This window comes from Rissa tridactyla, chromosome 1, assembly GCF_028500815.1.
Source record: "Rissa tridactyla isolate bRisTri1 chromosome 1, bRisTri1.patW.cur.20221130, whole genome shotgun sequence".
In the NCBI taxonomy this organism is placed as follows: Eukaryota; Metazoa; Chordata; class Aves; order Charadriiformes; family Laridae; genus Rissa; species Rissa tridactyla.
The window spans coordinates 195,371,309-195,387,780 of NC_071466.1; the positions used below are offsets into that span (position 1 = coordinate 195,371,309).

Consider the following 16,472-nt stretch of genomic DNA (forward strand, 5'->3'; position numbering starts at 1 on the left):
CAAGGCAAGGTTACACTGGGTTCAAAGAAGCCCCAATGAATATGAGGTTGGAGAACATTCCACCACACAAGTGGGAAGGTTATTTCCGAACACAGCACTATTGATCTTCAAATTCTGCTTTCTCCAATGACTTTATAAAACTTTTTTTTTTTGCTGATATTTTTTTTTCCCCAGCAGGATTAGCGTACGTATATTGTGGAAAGGTTTTAATAGAGAAGGAAACTGCACCACTCCGGGACACGGAACATTTAACCTGGGAGCGAGCAGCACCCCTTGGCACAGCTTACACCTACCCACTGCAGGCGGGAAAGCTGGAAGCTCCCAGCGCCCAACGTAATTGGGGACTTTTCCTGTCCCAATGCAGTCTTGCACTCAAATTAGTGAAATGCCATCATTTAATATTCCCAAGTAATTTCTGTATTTCCTTCTTTAAAAAAAAAAAAAAAAAGGTGCTTCTTTCCATTCTGCTGCTCCTTTCTCAGGCCCTTGGGCCACCGCTCATGCTGGGACTGAAAAGGCGGCTGAGAGAAATGTTCCAGCAAGAAACATGACGAAGGAACAAAAAGGGCGGCTTTTATTCCCATTCTTTATAAATACTGGCAACTGAAAAAGAAGAGTACAAATCAAAATGTACCAATAGGAATATGTATTTGAGGAGACACAGGCACCACAGTGAGGAGATTTTGTTTTTATCTTTTCTCTTTAATACCTCTCATAGTTTATTGAAAGTAATCGAGCAATGTGAAGTTAACGAAGGGTTTATAAAGAAGGGACAGTTCTTTATAAAGAAGTATTCAGAAGTGATTGACCATCTTACAAAATGATTAAAAAATGTAGGTACTTTAGCAAGTCCTAAACAGAAACACATATTTAAATTTAGGCCTGTGCTTAAAGCAGATTGCTTTGTTAGGGTCCAATGTCTGAATCAAAAATCGGAAAAAGAACTCAAGTGCATATATATATATATTTCGATTTGTATTCAGGTTAATTAATTTCAACTGCTTTCCAGTTGAAATTGTTATAGGTTAAAATGGTAAAGAAAAAGAAGAAATACTGCTTGCCCAAGCAGAGACAAAGGTTAAACATATTAAGTCCAGAATCTACAAATAAAAATATAGACTCCTTTCCAGAAGTTACAGCAAGTTCTTTAACACATTTAGAGGCAGCTGTCGGGAAGTCAGACTACATCAGTTACGGTCACTGTTAATTTCAAAGGACAAACGCATGGGATGTTACTTCCGCGCACACTACTGCAATTGTATTATTTATTTAATTAGTATTAAAATATAAGCTAATTATAACAAATTCAGTTCCTTAGCATGTGTCTACACTTCAGCCCGCTGCCCAGTGTAAATACGAGCCAGCTTGCCTGCCAAGAACAGCCTGCCTACTTCAGCCAAGAAGTGGGGCAAACAGGCTCTGCTGGTACAGATAGGCACTTTCCGGTCCCCAACCTGGCTTGTTTCTAACAGCTTTAGGTTTTACTATATGGCACTGTTGCCGGCAGTGTTGACATACCCTCATTTTAATAACTCTGCGGACAGCAAGAAGCCATCAGCAAAACACACCGCGGTTCTCAAAAACAGCTTCAGAGCTGCGAGCTGCCGGTGAATAGCAGTCTTTGTGAGAGCAGCATGATTTATAATCGGTATGCAGAGCCCCCGTGATTAATATTCATGTTACATATCCCAGAATAAATAGGAGATGCCAGTCTGATCCAAAACCCTCTCAAATTGATGGAAATCTTTCCATTGACTGCAATGGGCTCTGGGTCAAGCCCCAAGCGTCCAAGTGTGTTTATATCTTTTAAAAAAGAAGGAATTCACTTTCCACATGTTTCAGTCCCTCACATTTATTGTCAGCAAACCCCTGGCAGAAGAATGCCTTCCTCTGCAATGGGACTCTTGCTGAAGCCAGTAGGAGCTATATATACAGAGACTGAGGACATAATCTCAATGTAAAACCAATAACAAATTGGAAAGAAATTTGATTTTGAAACTACACAAGACAAAATTCAGTGAGAAAGCAAATCTTTCTTCATAAGAAGTACAAAATAACTCAGGTTTTGCACACCTGCAGGTTAAGAAGGAAATTTTCAGTGAGGCACATTGAACCTTCATAATATACATTAAAAAACACTCGTGTAAATCTAATACCATTATAACCACCTTCCTTAAACACTGTAATTATAGCCTCCAAGGGTAAGTACACGAATGGTACATTAAATATGGCCATTTAAATTATTTTATGCAAAGCAAAGACATTTTTTTTTACTTATTAAAAGAATTTAGTACTACTTATAGGTGTCCCTGTTAAATGCCGATTGACAATGAAGTTAAATAATAAAACCTCATTTATTAAAATCCTACTTTATAAATCTTCTGAAGTCCAAGTCCTCTCACAATAGTGTACAGTAATTGGATTAAAACTACCTTCAAATACTTTCCACCACATCTTTTACATGAAACATCTTGCAAAACCCACAATGTCTATATAATCATTTTACAGTGATTACAAAAAAAAACAAAAAAAAAAAACAAAAAAAAAAAAACTATGGAATTAAATAATAGTGGATTGATATGTATTCTCCTCCCCAACCAATAAAATCCTAGCACCATACAAAATATAATGATTTAAAACTGAGTGCTGGCTCTCCTTCTCTCTCTTTCTTTCATTTGAACAACCAAACAAATTATTTTCCAAAGCACGACTGTTAATATGCAGACTGGTTTCCAGAGTAGTTTTTAATAACAATTTTTTTTTCCTTGCATTTTGCTTGAAGAAGAAAAGTAGAAAGTAAAAAAAAAAAAAAAAAAAAAAAAGACAAGAAAATAGAAAAAAGAAAAAGATACAGGAAATAAAGTCCGAAGGTCAATTAACAGTGAGTCCCCACGGAGGCAAAAGTGGACATTTCGCGACGGATGGTACTGAAAGGGGAGAGCTCCAGTTCTGTGGTGTACTCGTTGTCATTGTCATCACTCGTCACTGTTGAAGACTTCTGGATGCATTCATCACAGCAGCAACAGCAACACTCCATAAAGGCCCGGCTGAAAGGTTTGCAGAGACAGAAAAGGAGAACCGGGGTAACACAAGACTTAAAGAACAAAAGGAACTGACTAATGAGATGGAGGAGGTCCATAGTCTGCCGGGAGACCCCTGTGGACATATAGGCAGTCACAATGTTGCAAATATTTTCGGGAATGATGCAAAACCCATATAAAATGGTCAAAGCCACCACTGTGCAGTTCATCTGACTTTCCAGCTGAATCTGTCGCTTGTTCCCCCTTGTGCAGGCCTTTTCCGCCCTCCTGATTTTCCTTGCTGTTACCAGGGAGCAGGTAATAGTGAAAAGGGTGGGCAAACAAAAATAGCAGCCAAAGTACCACCAGAGTCTTGCCCCATCGTAAGTGAGAGCTAACACGTAGATGGTGTCAGGGAGGGCGGTGGATATCTTCACCACGCACCGCTCCCCCGGTGGGATGCTGCTATATTCGGGGTCCTCCTTGGCCAGCTGGCGCAGCACGACCTCCGGCAGGGCCAGCAGCAGCGCGCCCACCCAGATGACGGCCAGCTTGGCCGTCGTGGAGGTGCAGTTTTCGATCATCTCGTAGTACATCTGCACGTTGGTGGCGGCACGAAACCGGTCGATGCAGAGGGCGCAGAGCGTGAATGTGGTGACTCCGAGAGAGGCCACCTGGGGAGGAGAAGAGGGGGATGCAAGTTAATAGAGGTGCTGCCTGGGGAAAAAAAAAATTAAAAAAAAAATAAAAATGAAAAAAGGACAGCTACAAGGGTACAGTCCATTATTCAGTGGAGAGTGGAAAAACTTCACCTCCTTCAAAAGTCCCCTGGTCCCCTGTTGATGGCAATCTTCTTAGAGGCAGAAGATGAAGGCCTGAACTCGCTCAGGCCAAAGAGGGAATTAATTTCTTATGCATTGGATGAAGGCTTTTACCATTGACCTGTTCCCTGGAAGAGGCTTATACTCTTTCATAGCTAAAGAGAGCTCAAATTGTACTCTGAAACGCCAGTCAGATCTAGCCCCTTGACTGACAAAGGCAAAGGAAGATCTAATTTAGGGGTATCAGTGTAGGAGACAATTAAGCATCATGGTGCTGAGCACCATCAAAGGAAACATCACAGACATAACCTGGCTTTCAGTGTTTGCTGAACTACCATCCAGCATACATCACAAGAAAGTGTGCCCTTCTGCTTTTCTGCCTACAAATATTTACTTTAGCTCGGCGTCATCCTTTCCTGGAGGCACATGCAAGCATCTGTGCAACACTGGGTGGAAAAAAATTGGGGAACTGACCAATATGCAAATCTAATACCCTACCTCCCCCCCATTTTTCTAAGGGGTGTTTTTCAGAAAGATCAGTTCCGCCACAGGAGTTGGAATTTAAGTCAAAAGGGAAGAGATGGGAGAGTCTTCCTTCAGCAGAGGTATCAACTTATGCTCACATCACGTGTTCACCAAGCATGCAGGGGACCATAACATCAAATCCTTCCATATCTACAAAAATTCGGAACCCTGCAGATTAAGCATCTACCAGATGAAGTAGGGTCTGAATACACACTGATTTTGTGTATTTAGGCTCTTAAGTGAAGTTTTGACTGGATGTAGGCACGCAAAATCTTCCTGTACTGTGAGTTCAAAGAGACAGTCTAAAATCTTTGGACTTTCAGAGCCTGTGCAAAAACTATCTTGACTATTATAGTTAGGCTTTAATAATCTCTCTTCAACATTGTTTTTAGAAAAAAAAAAATCTAGGCTTAATTTCATAGAAAACATCTTGTAGGAGGGTGTACTGAAGGCTAGGAGAAATGGCAGAAGTTTTTTTGTTTAAATGATTTAAAGCCAGAGCTCTCAATTATACACTGTAAGGAGCAAGTACAGAACAATGCATATGTTCTCTAGCTTTAATAACCATCATTCTATGCATGAATAGAAGTCTTGTACTGTCACAAAACATAATTTCCTATCATTTTATCCTGTTTATAATTAAATTTCCTAAAAACAAATTTGCAAGAAGACTATATACATTTTGGCCTAATCCTATTTCCAATAAATTCAACTTCAGTTCAAATTCAAAGCAGAACTCCCATTAGCTTAAATTGGAGAAAGATTAGGTGCCCTGTTGCATTCTAATTCATTTATTTTCTTGGCTTTGCATGCTTCTGTGATGCTGAAAATGTGTTGATGCAAAAGAAAGGAAACTGTTAAATAGAATTCCTAATAAATTTAAAGAATGATTACTTTTATCATGAATAAACCCCGTGTCTGTGCAATTAACTGGAAAATCCGGCGTAATAGTAGGCAGTTCACTAATTTTTGCTTACCCAAATTTGATGTGCAATGATATATTTAAATTTCACATCCGTACATTTTAAAAAACACTTCCTGATTTCCATAATTTTGAAATATTCCTGATTATGTATCTCTTGTAAAAAGTTCTGCGAAGATAGACAGTACAATTATGCACAATTATATAAATGTATCATTAATTTTGGCCTTCAATATTTAATGGCCGTATCAGATTGCTAAAATTGAATATCACTGAGAAATATTAGGCACTTGGGATTAGATCTGTCAGGCATTGGCTTAGTTGGGGAATTCTTTGAAGCAGCTTCCTAAAAGATGGGTAAGATGCAATCTCTTACTAATTAACTTGTAGGAATATTTAATGATGACAAAGCAGTACCGTAAACATTTTTAATAGGCAAACTTATTGATTTAGGAAGTTAAACTGCCCGACAAGTTTCAAAGAAAGCTTGGTAAATACAGCAAAAAAATAAAAACAATTAAAGAAAAATTACACTTACAGGGAAATCTTAATGAACAGTGATAAACTTAGCTAATGAAAGATAATTTTCATGTATCACTGCTGAGAGCCAGATTTATAAATTCAAGACTAGGGACTTTGTTTCCAAAACATTTAAATGTCTGTGCAGTCTTCAAATTCCTTGGAGTGACAGGAAAACCTTTAGCCAGAACATCCAACCTGAATAACAAAAGGATCAGGACTCAGCTCCCTACGATTACGGGAGACAGGGAAATAACTGAGACTCAGGAATGAATAGGGATTGGAATAAAAATTCAGCAGAACAGAAGAAAATCTGAGTTTTTGTATATTAACGTCTTCCCTCTCAGCTCTGACATGAGCCTCTCCCTCTGCCCCCAATGCACAGGCTTTTATTGCTTTGGCATTTCATTGCAAACAGGCTGTTATACAGTGGCTAAGACATTAAAGCTCTGCAGCTGTTAAGGCTGGACTAATGAAAGAAGACATGTCTACCATGAACAAACATAACCTACGGGGTTCCTGTCACATTAATTGACCAATAACTTGGAGGTTTAAGACAGTGAAATAGAGCAAGAGGAAAGAACTAAGAACAGTGGAAGACGGCTTTGAAAACTCTCCCCTGGATTCACTGATGGAACAAGCTAAACAAACCTAGCGTTCCTCTGGAACAGGCAATGGTTTCCTACTTTCTGCAGATTAACGGAGTTAGTAATGCCATGGAAAAAGCTCGCAAAAAAACCAAACAAACACTCCCAAGCAGATGAGCAGGGATTCACTCCAGCTGACTTGCTTAAAGGCAGTACAGCAATTTAAGGGGCTGATTACTTACCCCACATTGCAGACTATGAGTCATAGCCAGCAAAGTCAATGGGTGCTGCTCACAACCCACGTGGGTGAGAACTGGGACGCCTATTCTGCACATTCATACTATTTCAATTTAGGGGTGTTTCTTCATACCAGTCATACTAATTGGGTTGTTCAGCCCGGAGAAGGAAGGCTCTGAGGAGATCTTATAGCAGCCTTCCAGTACCTAAAGGGGCCCTACAGGAAGGATGGGGAGGGACTCTTCATCAGGGAGTGTTGACTGTTATGATTGGACACTGGGTAATGGTCTCAAACTGAAAGAGGGTAGATTTAGATTGGATATCAGGATGAAATTCTTTACAGTAAGGGTGGTGAGGCACTGGAACAGGTTTCCCAGGGAAGCTGTCAATGCCCCATCCCTGGAAGTGTTCGAGGCCAGGCTGGATGAGGCTTTGAGCAGCCTGGTCTAGTGGGAGGTGTCCCTGCCCGGGGCACGGGGGTGGGAACTAGATGATCTTTAAGGTTCCTTCCAACCCAAACCATTCTGTGATTCTGTGTAATTAGGGTTAAGCTGAAAACATGGAAGAAGCCAGAGAAGTTTCCTTTTTAGCCTGTTACATTGCCCCGAAATAACTACAGAACAAAGATAATTCATTTGATGGGGAGTAGATAAAGGACAAATTAACAAATCCTAAAGTGGTGCAAAGCTGCATGGAGTTCAATGATGCTCTTCTTGTTGTAACAGCTGACTTTCTGCTATGCTGATGTGCTGTTGCAGTCTTAATTCCAACAACCTGGCAGGAAATGAGGCAAGGCAAGGGCAAGTCAGGCTCAGTAGTTTTTGATCATCACTTAGTCGTCTGATTTATTTCCATATGGTCCCTATGAAGAGTCTCCTTCAGTCTCTAGACATTCAGGATGACACCAGTTTACGTCTTTCTCTTGCTAGATGGTAACAGAAAAGTCCCCAAGTTTCTAAATGAATGACCACCGATCTGCTTTCAGGAGGTGGTGAAGTAACCCCTGCTTTGAGGAGGTGCCCACACCGCTTGGGCAGAGAACTGCTGTTGAAGGAATTACCAGCTACAGCATACACGCACTAGAGAAGACATTATTGTTACAACAGAGTCTCTTAACACTGTTGCTCCTTTAAAAGCATTGCCAGGGATGTTAGTGGGCACAGTCATGCTCCTTTGAGACACTGCATAAACCTTTTGTCATTAACTCACCAGCTGCTAGTCAACTGTGACAAAATTCATTTGGGGAACTGAGGCCAGAGAACAACAGTAAACTCATGAAATGCTCAGCTTAATTGCACCAGTTCTTCTCTCCGTCCCTCCAACGTACCCATTCCCCTTTCACCAACTTTAACAATTACCAAAATGTTCCCAGGCCTTCCCTGGCCTGTCCTACTTCTTCTGGCTGTGGTCCCACAGCTCTTGGCCCTGGCCTATAGGAGCAGAGCCTCGGGCTGGCCAGGGAAGCAGTGCAGATGTAGTGCTATCAGCAATATCAGTGGAAATAAAGACTCCAAATTCTGTCTCACTAACACCTGCTTGACTAGATAAAGGTAATGAAAACAAAACCAGAAACAAGATCAGAAAAGGTCACTTGGGTAAAACGGTCAATGAAGACCAAAATTCGTGAGTGAATATAAAAAAGAGGTTGGGACACTCGATCCAGTAAGATGAAGACCAAGAATTGATATTGCTGCTATCTACAAATAAGTCTATCTTGAGATTCAAAAGTTACTTAAGCCGAAGGACAGCGAATATAACAGAATGGGAACCAACCAGCCATGAGCAACTCAAGGCTGGAAACGAGACCGACCATTAATCATCTCAAGCACCGAGCATGCCTTCTGATGGAGAGCGGGGGGACACAGTGTAGATTGAGTTTATATGGAACAAGATAAAACAAAAAAGTTATGAGAAGTGGTTGCTTCTACCAGCTGAAGCTGGTTTTTCCAAGATAGAATATATCTTATGTTGATAACACAGTTTCTTAAACTACGTGGCACTCTTCCTTCCTTTGTTTCAAGGCAGGATGGGTATTCAATACATTTTCCTGTTGTAATAGGAAAGCTGAACTACAGAAAAGGTTGACGACCACTAGCCAAGCCATCTCTGAGCTCTCAGTGGCACTCTGTAGACTCTTTATATCCATTGCTGTTCTATCATATAAACAACTAATTTTTCCCCCCAAGCCATTATAGTCTATCATCTTATTATGGCTGTTCTATATCCACATCTAACTTTATAGCTTCAGAGTATGTTAATGCAACATGCCATGGTGGCTCTTGCAGACTTTCAGTTTTGCCTAAGATAAATTAACAAAGTTAGCATAACCTTCAATACCTTTTTTGTGCTACTCTACGCTTACAGTAGAGAGTCCAATAATAAGACTGGAATACCGCAAAATAAAAGGTCATGCCATTGAAAACAATCATTTAATTAAGTTTATCTAGATTCTGGTTTCTGTTCTTTCAATTTAAAAAAAAAAAACAAAAACAAAGAAAACAAACAAACACGAAGAATGACAGTCATTACTATAAAATAATAAAAATATATAAATATAATATCTCTACACATATTTCTTACATGAAGTGCTATTAAACATTAATGGCTTTATGCTGTAAGATAGGTAAGGGTCACTCGGTCGAAACACTACTGCGGTGCAGCAGAAGTAATACAGTAGCTAAGGGGTACTGGGGGCCAGGGGCCCCTCTCACATTAGCAATTAGCGTAAGCATCCTGGATGAAAATCTACATCACCTTAATTATCTAAAAGACATGATGGCAATTCTGGAAACTACTATCATGGAGACGTCCCACACACGTGGAACAACGGGTACAATACGGCTGTTTCCTTTGTAGTACTATCAACATTCATATCTGGGAGACATAGAGCACATGTACTTTGCGTGTTTCTTCTCCTTCTGTATATCCTAAGAGTAATAGTGTTCAGAGTCAGAATCCACTTCCAAGAGCTGCTCTTGAATTCTGTTGGAAGGGAAACCCAAACAGACCGTCAGGGCACTGGAAATACTCATTAGTACACCACATGCTTATCCAGAGGGTTGGAAAAAATTACAAAACAGAAAGGGATTTAATTTTTGTTCATTTTCCTGTTTGCAATCTACCATGCTACCACATAAGTAAATTAAATTTACTTTTTTTTTTTTTTTAAGTAAAGAAATGAGTGTCATTCTCTGCTGAGGATCAAATTCTCATCACGCTACACAAGGGACTCCTGCACTAACTCTTAATATTAACAACGTGGAACTGCTGCTAAAAATCTGCCTCTTCTTCCTTTGCAGGAAAAATCCTGTCATACGGAGAAATGACATCCCAGTGCTCGGAGCCGAGTCAATGGTGCTGGGATCGCAGATGCTGCCTTCTTCCTCTCCGCACATATGTAACTTAAATATTACTGACCCAATTTTAAACCTAGCCTGACACAAATTCATTTCCATGTTGAAAGGCCACATGCAAAGTTAAGCCAAAAGCAAGTTTTTATGGACAGCTTATAAGCCCCTAAGGACAGGGCTTGCAGAGGAGGGAAAGACTGACAGAACAGCTAACAGGGCAGCTACTATCATCATGCCGCTAATACCTAAAGGGCAGAGATATATTAACACTTCTGTTTTAAAGAATTATTTATTGCGTGATAAGTGATGAAGATATTCTGCTCAGTAAAAGACACATGTAGCCATTGCCCCAGAAAACTCTCAGTACGAAGCTTTGAAACTGCAAACCTCTCTGAGGAGCTTTGCCTACGACCCAGAGGACTTACGGGAGCTTCAGGAGCCCAGCTCCGACTACAGTCAAAGAAGAGACATAAAGAAGATGCCACACAACAAAAGACACCGAGAATACAGATAACACACAGCTTTTATAAACTCCCATGAAAAAAAATGTATTTGCTTCCCTGAAGTGAAACTTAAAATAAGGATCTTTTCTGACAGCTTTGGAACAGGCAGAGAACGGCCACTTTCTTTGTGCCTCTCGCTTGCATCTACCAAGTAAAAGAGAGAAAGGGGGAAAAGCCTCACCTCAAATTGCCCTGGAGGGTCAGCTCCAGGGAAAGAGAGTAATTTGTATTCCAGGCCAAATCAATCCTTATGCTTTCCACTAAGATTACTAATTGTGAGAGCTTTCCTGAGCTGGAAGTTGCCCGCCAGGCAGAGGAGTGATGCCACAAACGGATTGCCGAAAGCACCTGCAGAGACCGGGCATCAGATTTCAGAGGCTTTCACTGTCAGCCTGCCCCAGGGTCAAGCCAGTCTCCTATGCACGATCTGGTCCAGATGAGGACACCACAAACTTTGTCTTTCTCTTCTTTGTGGCGGGTATGAGAAAGGTGGAGGGCCTCACGGTAATCAGCACTGAGCGCAGGGCTCAGTACCGTCACCGGCCTCAGCAGCTTCTTGCTCTGTGCTGGACCACACGAGATGGTAAATCAGCCTCTGCAGACCCTTGTTCTAGATGCTTCCCCAGTTCTAAATCCTTACTCCACTACAAGAAGCTTTTCTCAGTCTGCTGGCATAGAAAGTGATGCCTACTTCCAACAACCCCCCTCAAACTCATCAAGCTTCTAGTGTAACCTCCAAGAGCAGAAGGCACGCAACTCAAGCGAGCTTCCTTTTAAAGCCCAAAAGATAGTTTCTAGTCCTAGTTGACACAACCCATTTGTCATCTTGAGCAAGCTGCTCCGAGCCTTAAACAACTTACTTAACCTCTTCACTACAGGCTTCCAGCATTAAAATAAAAAAAAATAAAAATGCTGCTTCACAGGACCGTTGCATTTAACAGCTGTGAAATATTTAGAAGCACAGTAAAACTACTGATTTTGTCTACATCCACACTTGTTTCTATCAAGGCCTAGCATAAATCTGTAAGTAGGGGAACTAGAATTATGTTGTTTCATACTCCTTTTTTTTTTTTCCCCCTAGTCTTTTTGCTGAAAAGACTGGACACGCTTAAACAAAAAGAAAAGGGTTCCACATTCTCAGGGCTTGTGGAACAGGAATTAGCCAAAGCTACTACCTTTGTATTGTCATTTACCCTGTATCTCCTGATTCCGAGCAACACTCAGAAAAGTCTATGGAAGGCAACATAAACACATTGTACAGGTAAACGCTTCAGACATGCATGCCTAAAGCTACACTTCGGAACTATCTGCAGAAAAGTGGCAAAATTTTAAGAACTTATGTGTAGAGGATTAAAACTACAAAGGAGAAGCGCATCTCCACACACCCTTATAGGCAGAGTAGCTGCCCCAGTTGTTCTAATTCCCTTCTCAATTCCCTCTCAGTGCATTCAAAACTCCTCCTCCAGGACAGTGCCATCATCAGGGTCAAGTGAAGTTCTTGGTGGAGATAATTCCATCCACTTCTATTAATCGTCTGTCTTTCTAGCTTTGCTCCCTCGCAGTTACACTCTTATCACCTAAAGACCTCATGAGAAGAGGTCAGTCTCTTCCTCAGTCATGTGCACAAGCATAGCCAAGACATAGTTTTAAAAGGTAGTTAGAAGTGACCAAACTGTGATACAACATATGGCTGAAATGACTGCTTAATGTACTTGGTCACAGCAGATCTTCATTAGGTATGGGAAAACTGCCCTTTAAATTAAATACTGAGGAGACCTTCCACTGCTCGAAGCTCAACATTTACCTATACAAACGTGCTTGAAGATATCATAAAACATTTCCCCAGACTGTGTGCGTGTGTGTTATCACTGGCAACAGATGTTTTGTTGAAATTCTGCACAATACCCATTAAACAGCACAAATAAAAAACAATTAGCCACAAGAGGTTAAACTAAGAAAACTCAAGGTTCCTCACTGGGATCACTCGAAACCTTCAAACGCAATACAAAGCATGCTTGAGTTCTGTTAAAAGACTGTGATCCCCGCATCACTTGCTCTGGATAATCAGACATCCCCCTTTCCCTAGTTATGAAAGTACAAGCTGGTATGAGAGGGCTCAGTCCAATAAGGGTCTGTGGTGCTTGAAAGTGAGATATTTCTGGATCTACAACTCTGGGTGAGACACGTAGCTCCCTAAACAGCACATAAGGAGAATTGGCATGCAAAAAAAAAAAAAAAAAAAAAAAAAAAAAAAAAAAGAGATGCAGAACGTGGAAGAAAGACACACTTAAAAGAACAAAATGCTGGGCTAACTTACAGAAAACACAAACAACAGCTTAAAATTTGCCCATCTTCAGGAAGATGTTTCTATTTGTATTCCATGAAGGTCTGTCTGGAAACCTCTCCTGAACATAGCTGTCTACAGCTTTCCTCTCAAGGAGCTAAGAAGACTTCATCCCTCTCGCATTGTGTGAGAAGGGGATGAGCCTGCCCAGGTGAGTTACAAGGGAGACGACTGTGTTAATTCAGCCGTCAGATGAGCGCACGGCTGTGAACAGCCCTTGACAGAGCACAGAGCAGCAGCTGCTCACGGGGCAGATTTCATGACACGCTCCACGTCTGCATCGCTCCTGGTGGTGTCAGCGCCACTGTGTAACGCCTCTGAGGTTTGAACAACACTTGGAAAGTGGCAAAACTTTGCTCTAACTCCCTCCTCCATCTCAGCGGGGTCAAATCTTGATTTCCAGGACAGCATCCTCCTCGCCAAGCTCAACACAAGCTGTGGAGAGGCACAATCCACTAACGGGGTTCAATATCCATCACTCATGGCTACAGTTTACAAAGGAGGGGGAAATCCAGCCTTTTACTTACTGCTCCTGGGGTGATGAATTTTACATATGAGTATTATATTTAATGACTACTGAGTGAAAAATATATAGTTCTGGGAGCAACACAGAACCCCAAGGCTATATCTTTTTAGGTCTGTACCTTAGATATAAATTAATTACATCTCCTTCAGGGACAAGGAGAATGTTGTACTTTTAGACCCCAGCAATAATTAAGCCTAAGACAGGCACAATGCTACTGGTCCATCACGACTGGATTGGTGCCAGTTCTTGAATAAGACTTCAACTCTAGACATCTGCATAACTTTAAAGTGAAAAAGTAAGGTGTCATTAAAGCATAAAGTAAAGCAGCAGCTGAATGTTTTTCAGGATTACAGTTTTGAATTTTGGCAACTACATTTCAGATAAGCTACTTTCAGTTTGACAAACTCTTTAGTGCCCAAAGCTGCACAGCATGAGCAACTAATTTTGAAGAACAGCGTGGCCATGCAATTCATTTCAGCTACTGATCTTTAATTAGATTCATTTCTATTTTGTATGTGGATGCACCAAAAAAAAAAAACCACGCTAGGAAGCGCAAAATGTCACTATAGGAAAGTCCTGAAAACACTTAAACTACACTAGCTACTTTAACTGAAATGGTTACACTTTAGCTGAACCAGTACTACTTACTTATTTTACTGGTTAACATAGTAGCCCCATAACCCAATTCAGGTATTTTAAAAGCTCCTAGTACCATCAGTTTCTCAAGAAATACATATTTACTCCTTCATGTCTTCTTAAACGCAAATAGATTAAGTTGTACTCTGAGTTTTTCAAACGTAGTGGTATACTACTGGCCTGGAATTCATCTAAGCGTAGCACAGCTCCACCCTTTGTCCAATGCCACCAGTAATGAAGTATATCACACAGGAAAGAAGCAATGGCAATTTAGTGGCAATACACATCAAACATCTTTCTAAACACTTAAAAATATCGGTTGACAGTTAATTATGTATTACTGTATACTAATGTGCTGTTGAAAGTGATATTTTGTGTAATAATAAAAAGTTGGGTTTGGGTTTTGGGGGGGGGGCTGTTTTTTGGGTTTTGGAGTGGGGTTTTTTTTGTCCCCCTAATATCTCATTCTCAGAACAAGAGAATCAACAGTTATTTCCTCAGCTTTCAGTTACAGAATAATGTTGAACATCAGGTTTTGGGAACACAGTGGAGGCAGCCAGAATTACGGGCTGCCACCCTAGCACCAAGCCTCACTGTTCAGTTCCAGTAAATAAATAAAGCGGACAACCTGAACGCTGCCGGCAGGACTCCGGCCAGCTGGCTGAGAGCTTCTTTGACAGAGCCTCTGAACAACCGCCAAGAAGCTGCGATTTAAATGGAGCTGTGGCCATTTAAAATAAAATAAAATAAAATAAAGATAAGCCAAATAAATAAGTGTGAGATTTGAACGCTGAAGTATAAATTAAGAGCACATAAATCACATTGATGGTCCTTTTTTTAATAATCACCTTCTCACAGCCTATCCCCAGTCCCCCCCCTCCTTCCACTTTCCTGAATCACTTCACTTTAGGAAAACAAAAACAAAAAACAAAAACAAAAAACAAACATAAACCAAAAGAAACTTGAAATGTAATTTGGAGGGGATTCACCGCCTTTCGGGATCACAAGGAGCAAGGAAAGTTTGGCAGAACTCGCACGAGTGGCAGGAAGAGCCGGCTGCGCTCGGTCAGAGGCTGCGGAACCCCCGATGCTGCTGGACCCGATGCGGCCACAACCTCCTCCTGTCACTGCGGGGCCGGGACGGGGCCCCGCTCCGCCCCAGGAGCCACCGGGAAACACAGACCGCGCCGCAGCGGGATGTCCCCGGGCCGTCCCCGCCCGCAGCCAAGCGGAGAAAGGACGGGGAGGGCTGCTCGGGGGGCCACGTCCTCTCGGGCGGCCGGGCCGCCCCGGGCCGGCGCATCCCCACCCACCGCCATTACCTCGATGTACGGGACGATTTTGCAGGAGAAGTCTTCGAGGAGCCACTTCTTGGTGAGCTCCTGGAAGATGACCAGCGGCAGGCAGAAGAAGACGATGAGGAAGTCCCAGAAGGCCAGGTTGGCCAGCAGGGAGTTGGAGATGCTCCGCATGTAGTAGTTGTGGCAGACGATGCACATCACTGCCATGTTGCCCATGATGCCGATGCCGAAGATCACCACGGAGAGGCACATGACGGCGTAGGCGCCGTACGACTCCTCGGTCAGCGGGTAGAAGGGGTTGCGGAGGCGGGCGCGGCGCCCGGTGGCGTTCCCGCGGCCCCCGGCGCTGCCCTCCGCGCCCCCCGAGCCGTTCAGGGGCAGCCAGCGGGGGCCGCCCGCCGCCCCCCTCCCCGCCGCGCCGGCTCCGCGCTCGCTGCTCCGCGCCCGCCGCCGCCCGGCCCCCGCCGCCCCGCGGGGCGCGCAGCCGCCGCCCGGCCCCGCCGCTCCGCCGGGCGCGGCGTGGGCTCCGCGGAGGAGGGCTCCGCGGCCGGGGGAAGCCGGGACGAAGGGCGTCGGGGCTGGCGGCGAGCGGGCGCGCTGCGGGGGCGCCGGTAGCCCGTTGGCCGCGGCGGGGGCCGGGGCGCAGGCAGCCCAGGCGCCCAGCACCTGGCAGAGCAGGGCGAGGGGAGCGCGGAGGGGCCGCATGGCCGGGAGGCGGCGGGGCCGGCCCGCTCCCCTTCAGAGGCGGCGGCCGCCCCGCTCGGCGGGGCTGGGAGCGGGAGACATGCCCGCCCGGCTCCCGGGGACGGCCCGCCTGGCCGGGGCGGGGGCAGCCGCCACGCCGCTGCCGCCGGAGCGCGGCTCCCGCTGCCGCCGCCGGGGTCCGCCGCGGGAAGCGGCCGGCGCTGGGGAGGGGGCGGCGGGGAGGCTCTTCTCGCCGCCTCCCGGGGCAGACCCGCAAAGTTGTGTCGCCGTCTCCGACGCGCCGAGTTAATGTAGCAAGTGCAGCGCCGGGAGGACCCCCCTCCAGCGCTCCGCCCTTTCCCGGGACCGCTGCCTCCTCGCCAGCAGCAGCACCGGCCCCGTGCTGCCTATTGACATCCTCCTGCCGCTGCGGGTAGTGGGTGGCTTTATGGGCGAGGAGAGGTCCCTTGTGGAAAAACACCTCCCCTCTCCGGATA

At 43.8% G+C, this 16,472-nt stretch overlaps 1 protein-coding gene across 1 annotated transcript; it reads right to left on the reverse strand.

The window, feature by feature from the left end:
- Positions 1 to 1,270: 1,270 nt before the first annotated feature.
- On the reverse strand, positions 1,271 to 15,996 carry GPR37 (G protein-coupled receptor 37). Its single transcript, XM_054218550.1, has 2 exons — positions 15,313 to 15,996; positions 1,271 to 3,694 (listed from the first exon to the last, which is right to left on the reverse strand). The coding sequence occupies exons 1-2, from the start codon at positions 15,994 to 15,996 to the stop codon at positions 2,876 to 2,878; spliced, it is 1,503 nt and encodes a 500-aa protein (XP_054074525.1). The 3' UTR covers positions 1,271 to 2,875.
- Positions 15,997 to 16,472: the final 476 nt, after the last annotated feature.

Bases quoted from the DNA above. Each gene is read 5' to 3' on its own strand.
- GPR37 (XM_054218550.1), bottom strand. From the start codon at position 15,996: ATGCGGCCCCTCCGCGCTCCCCTCGCCCTGCTCTGCCAGGTGCTGGGC. The intron at 3,695-15,312 runs GTAATGGCGGTG...TCTCCTCCCCAG, and splicing joins AAATCGTCCCGTACATCGAG to GTGGCCTCTCTCGGAGTCAC.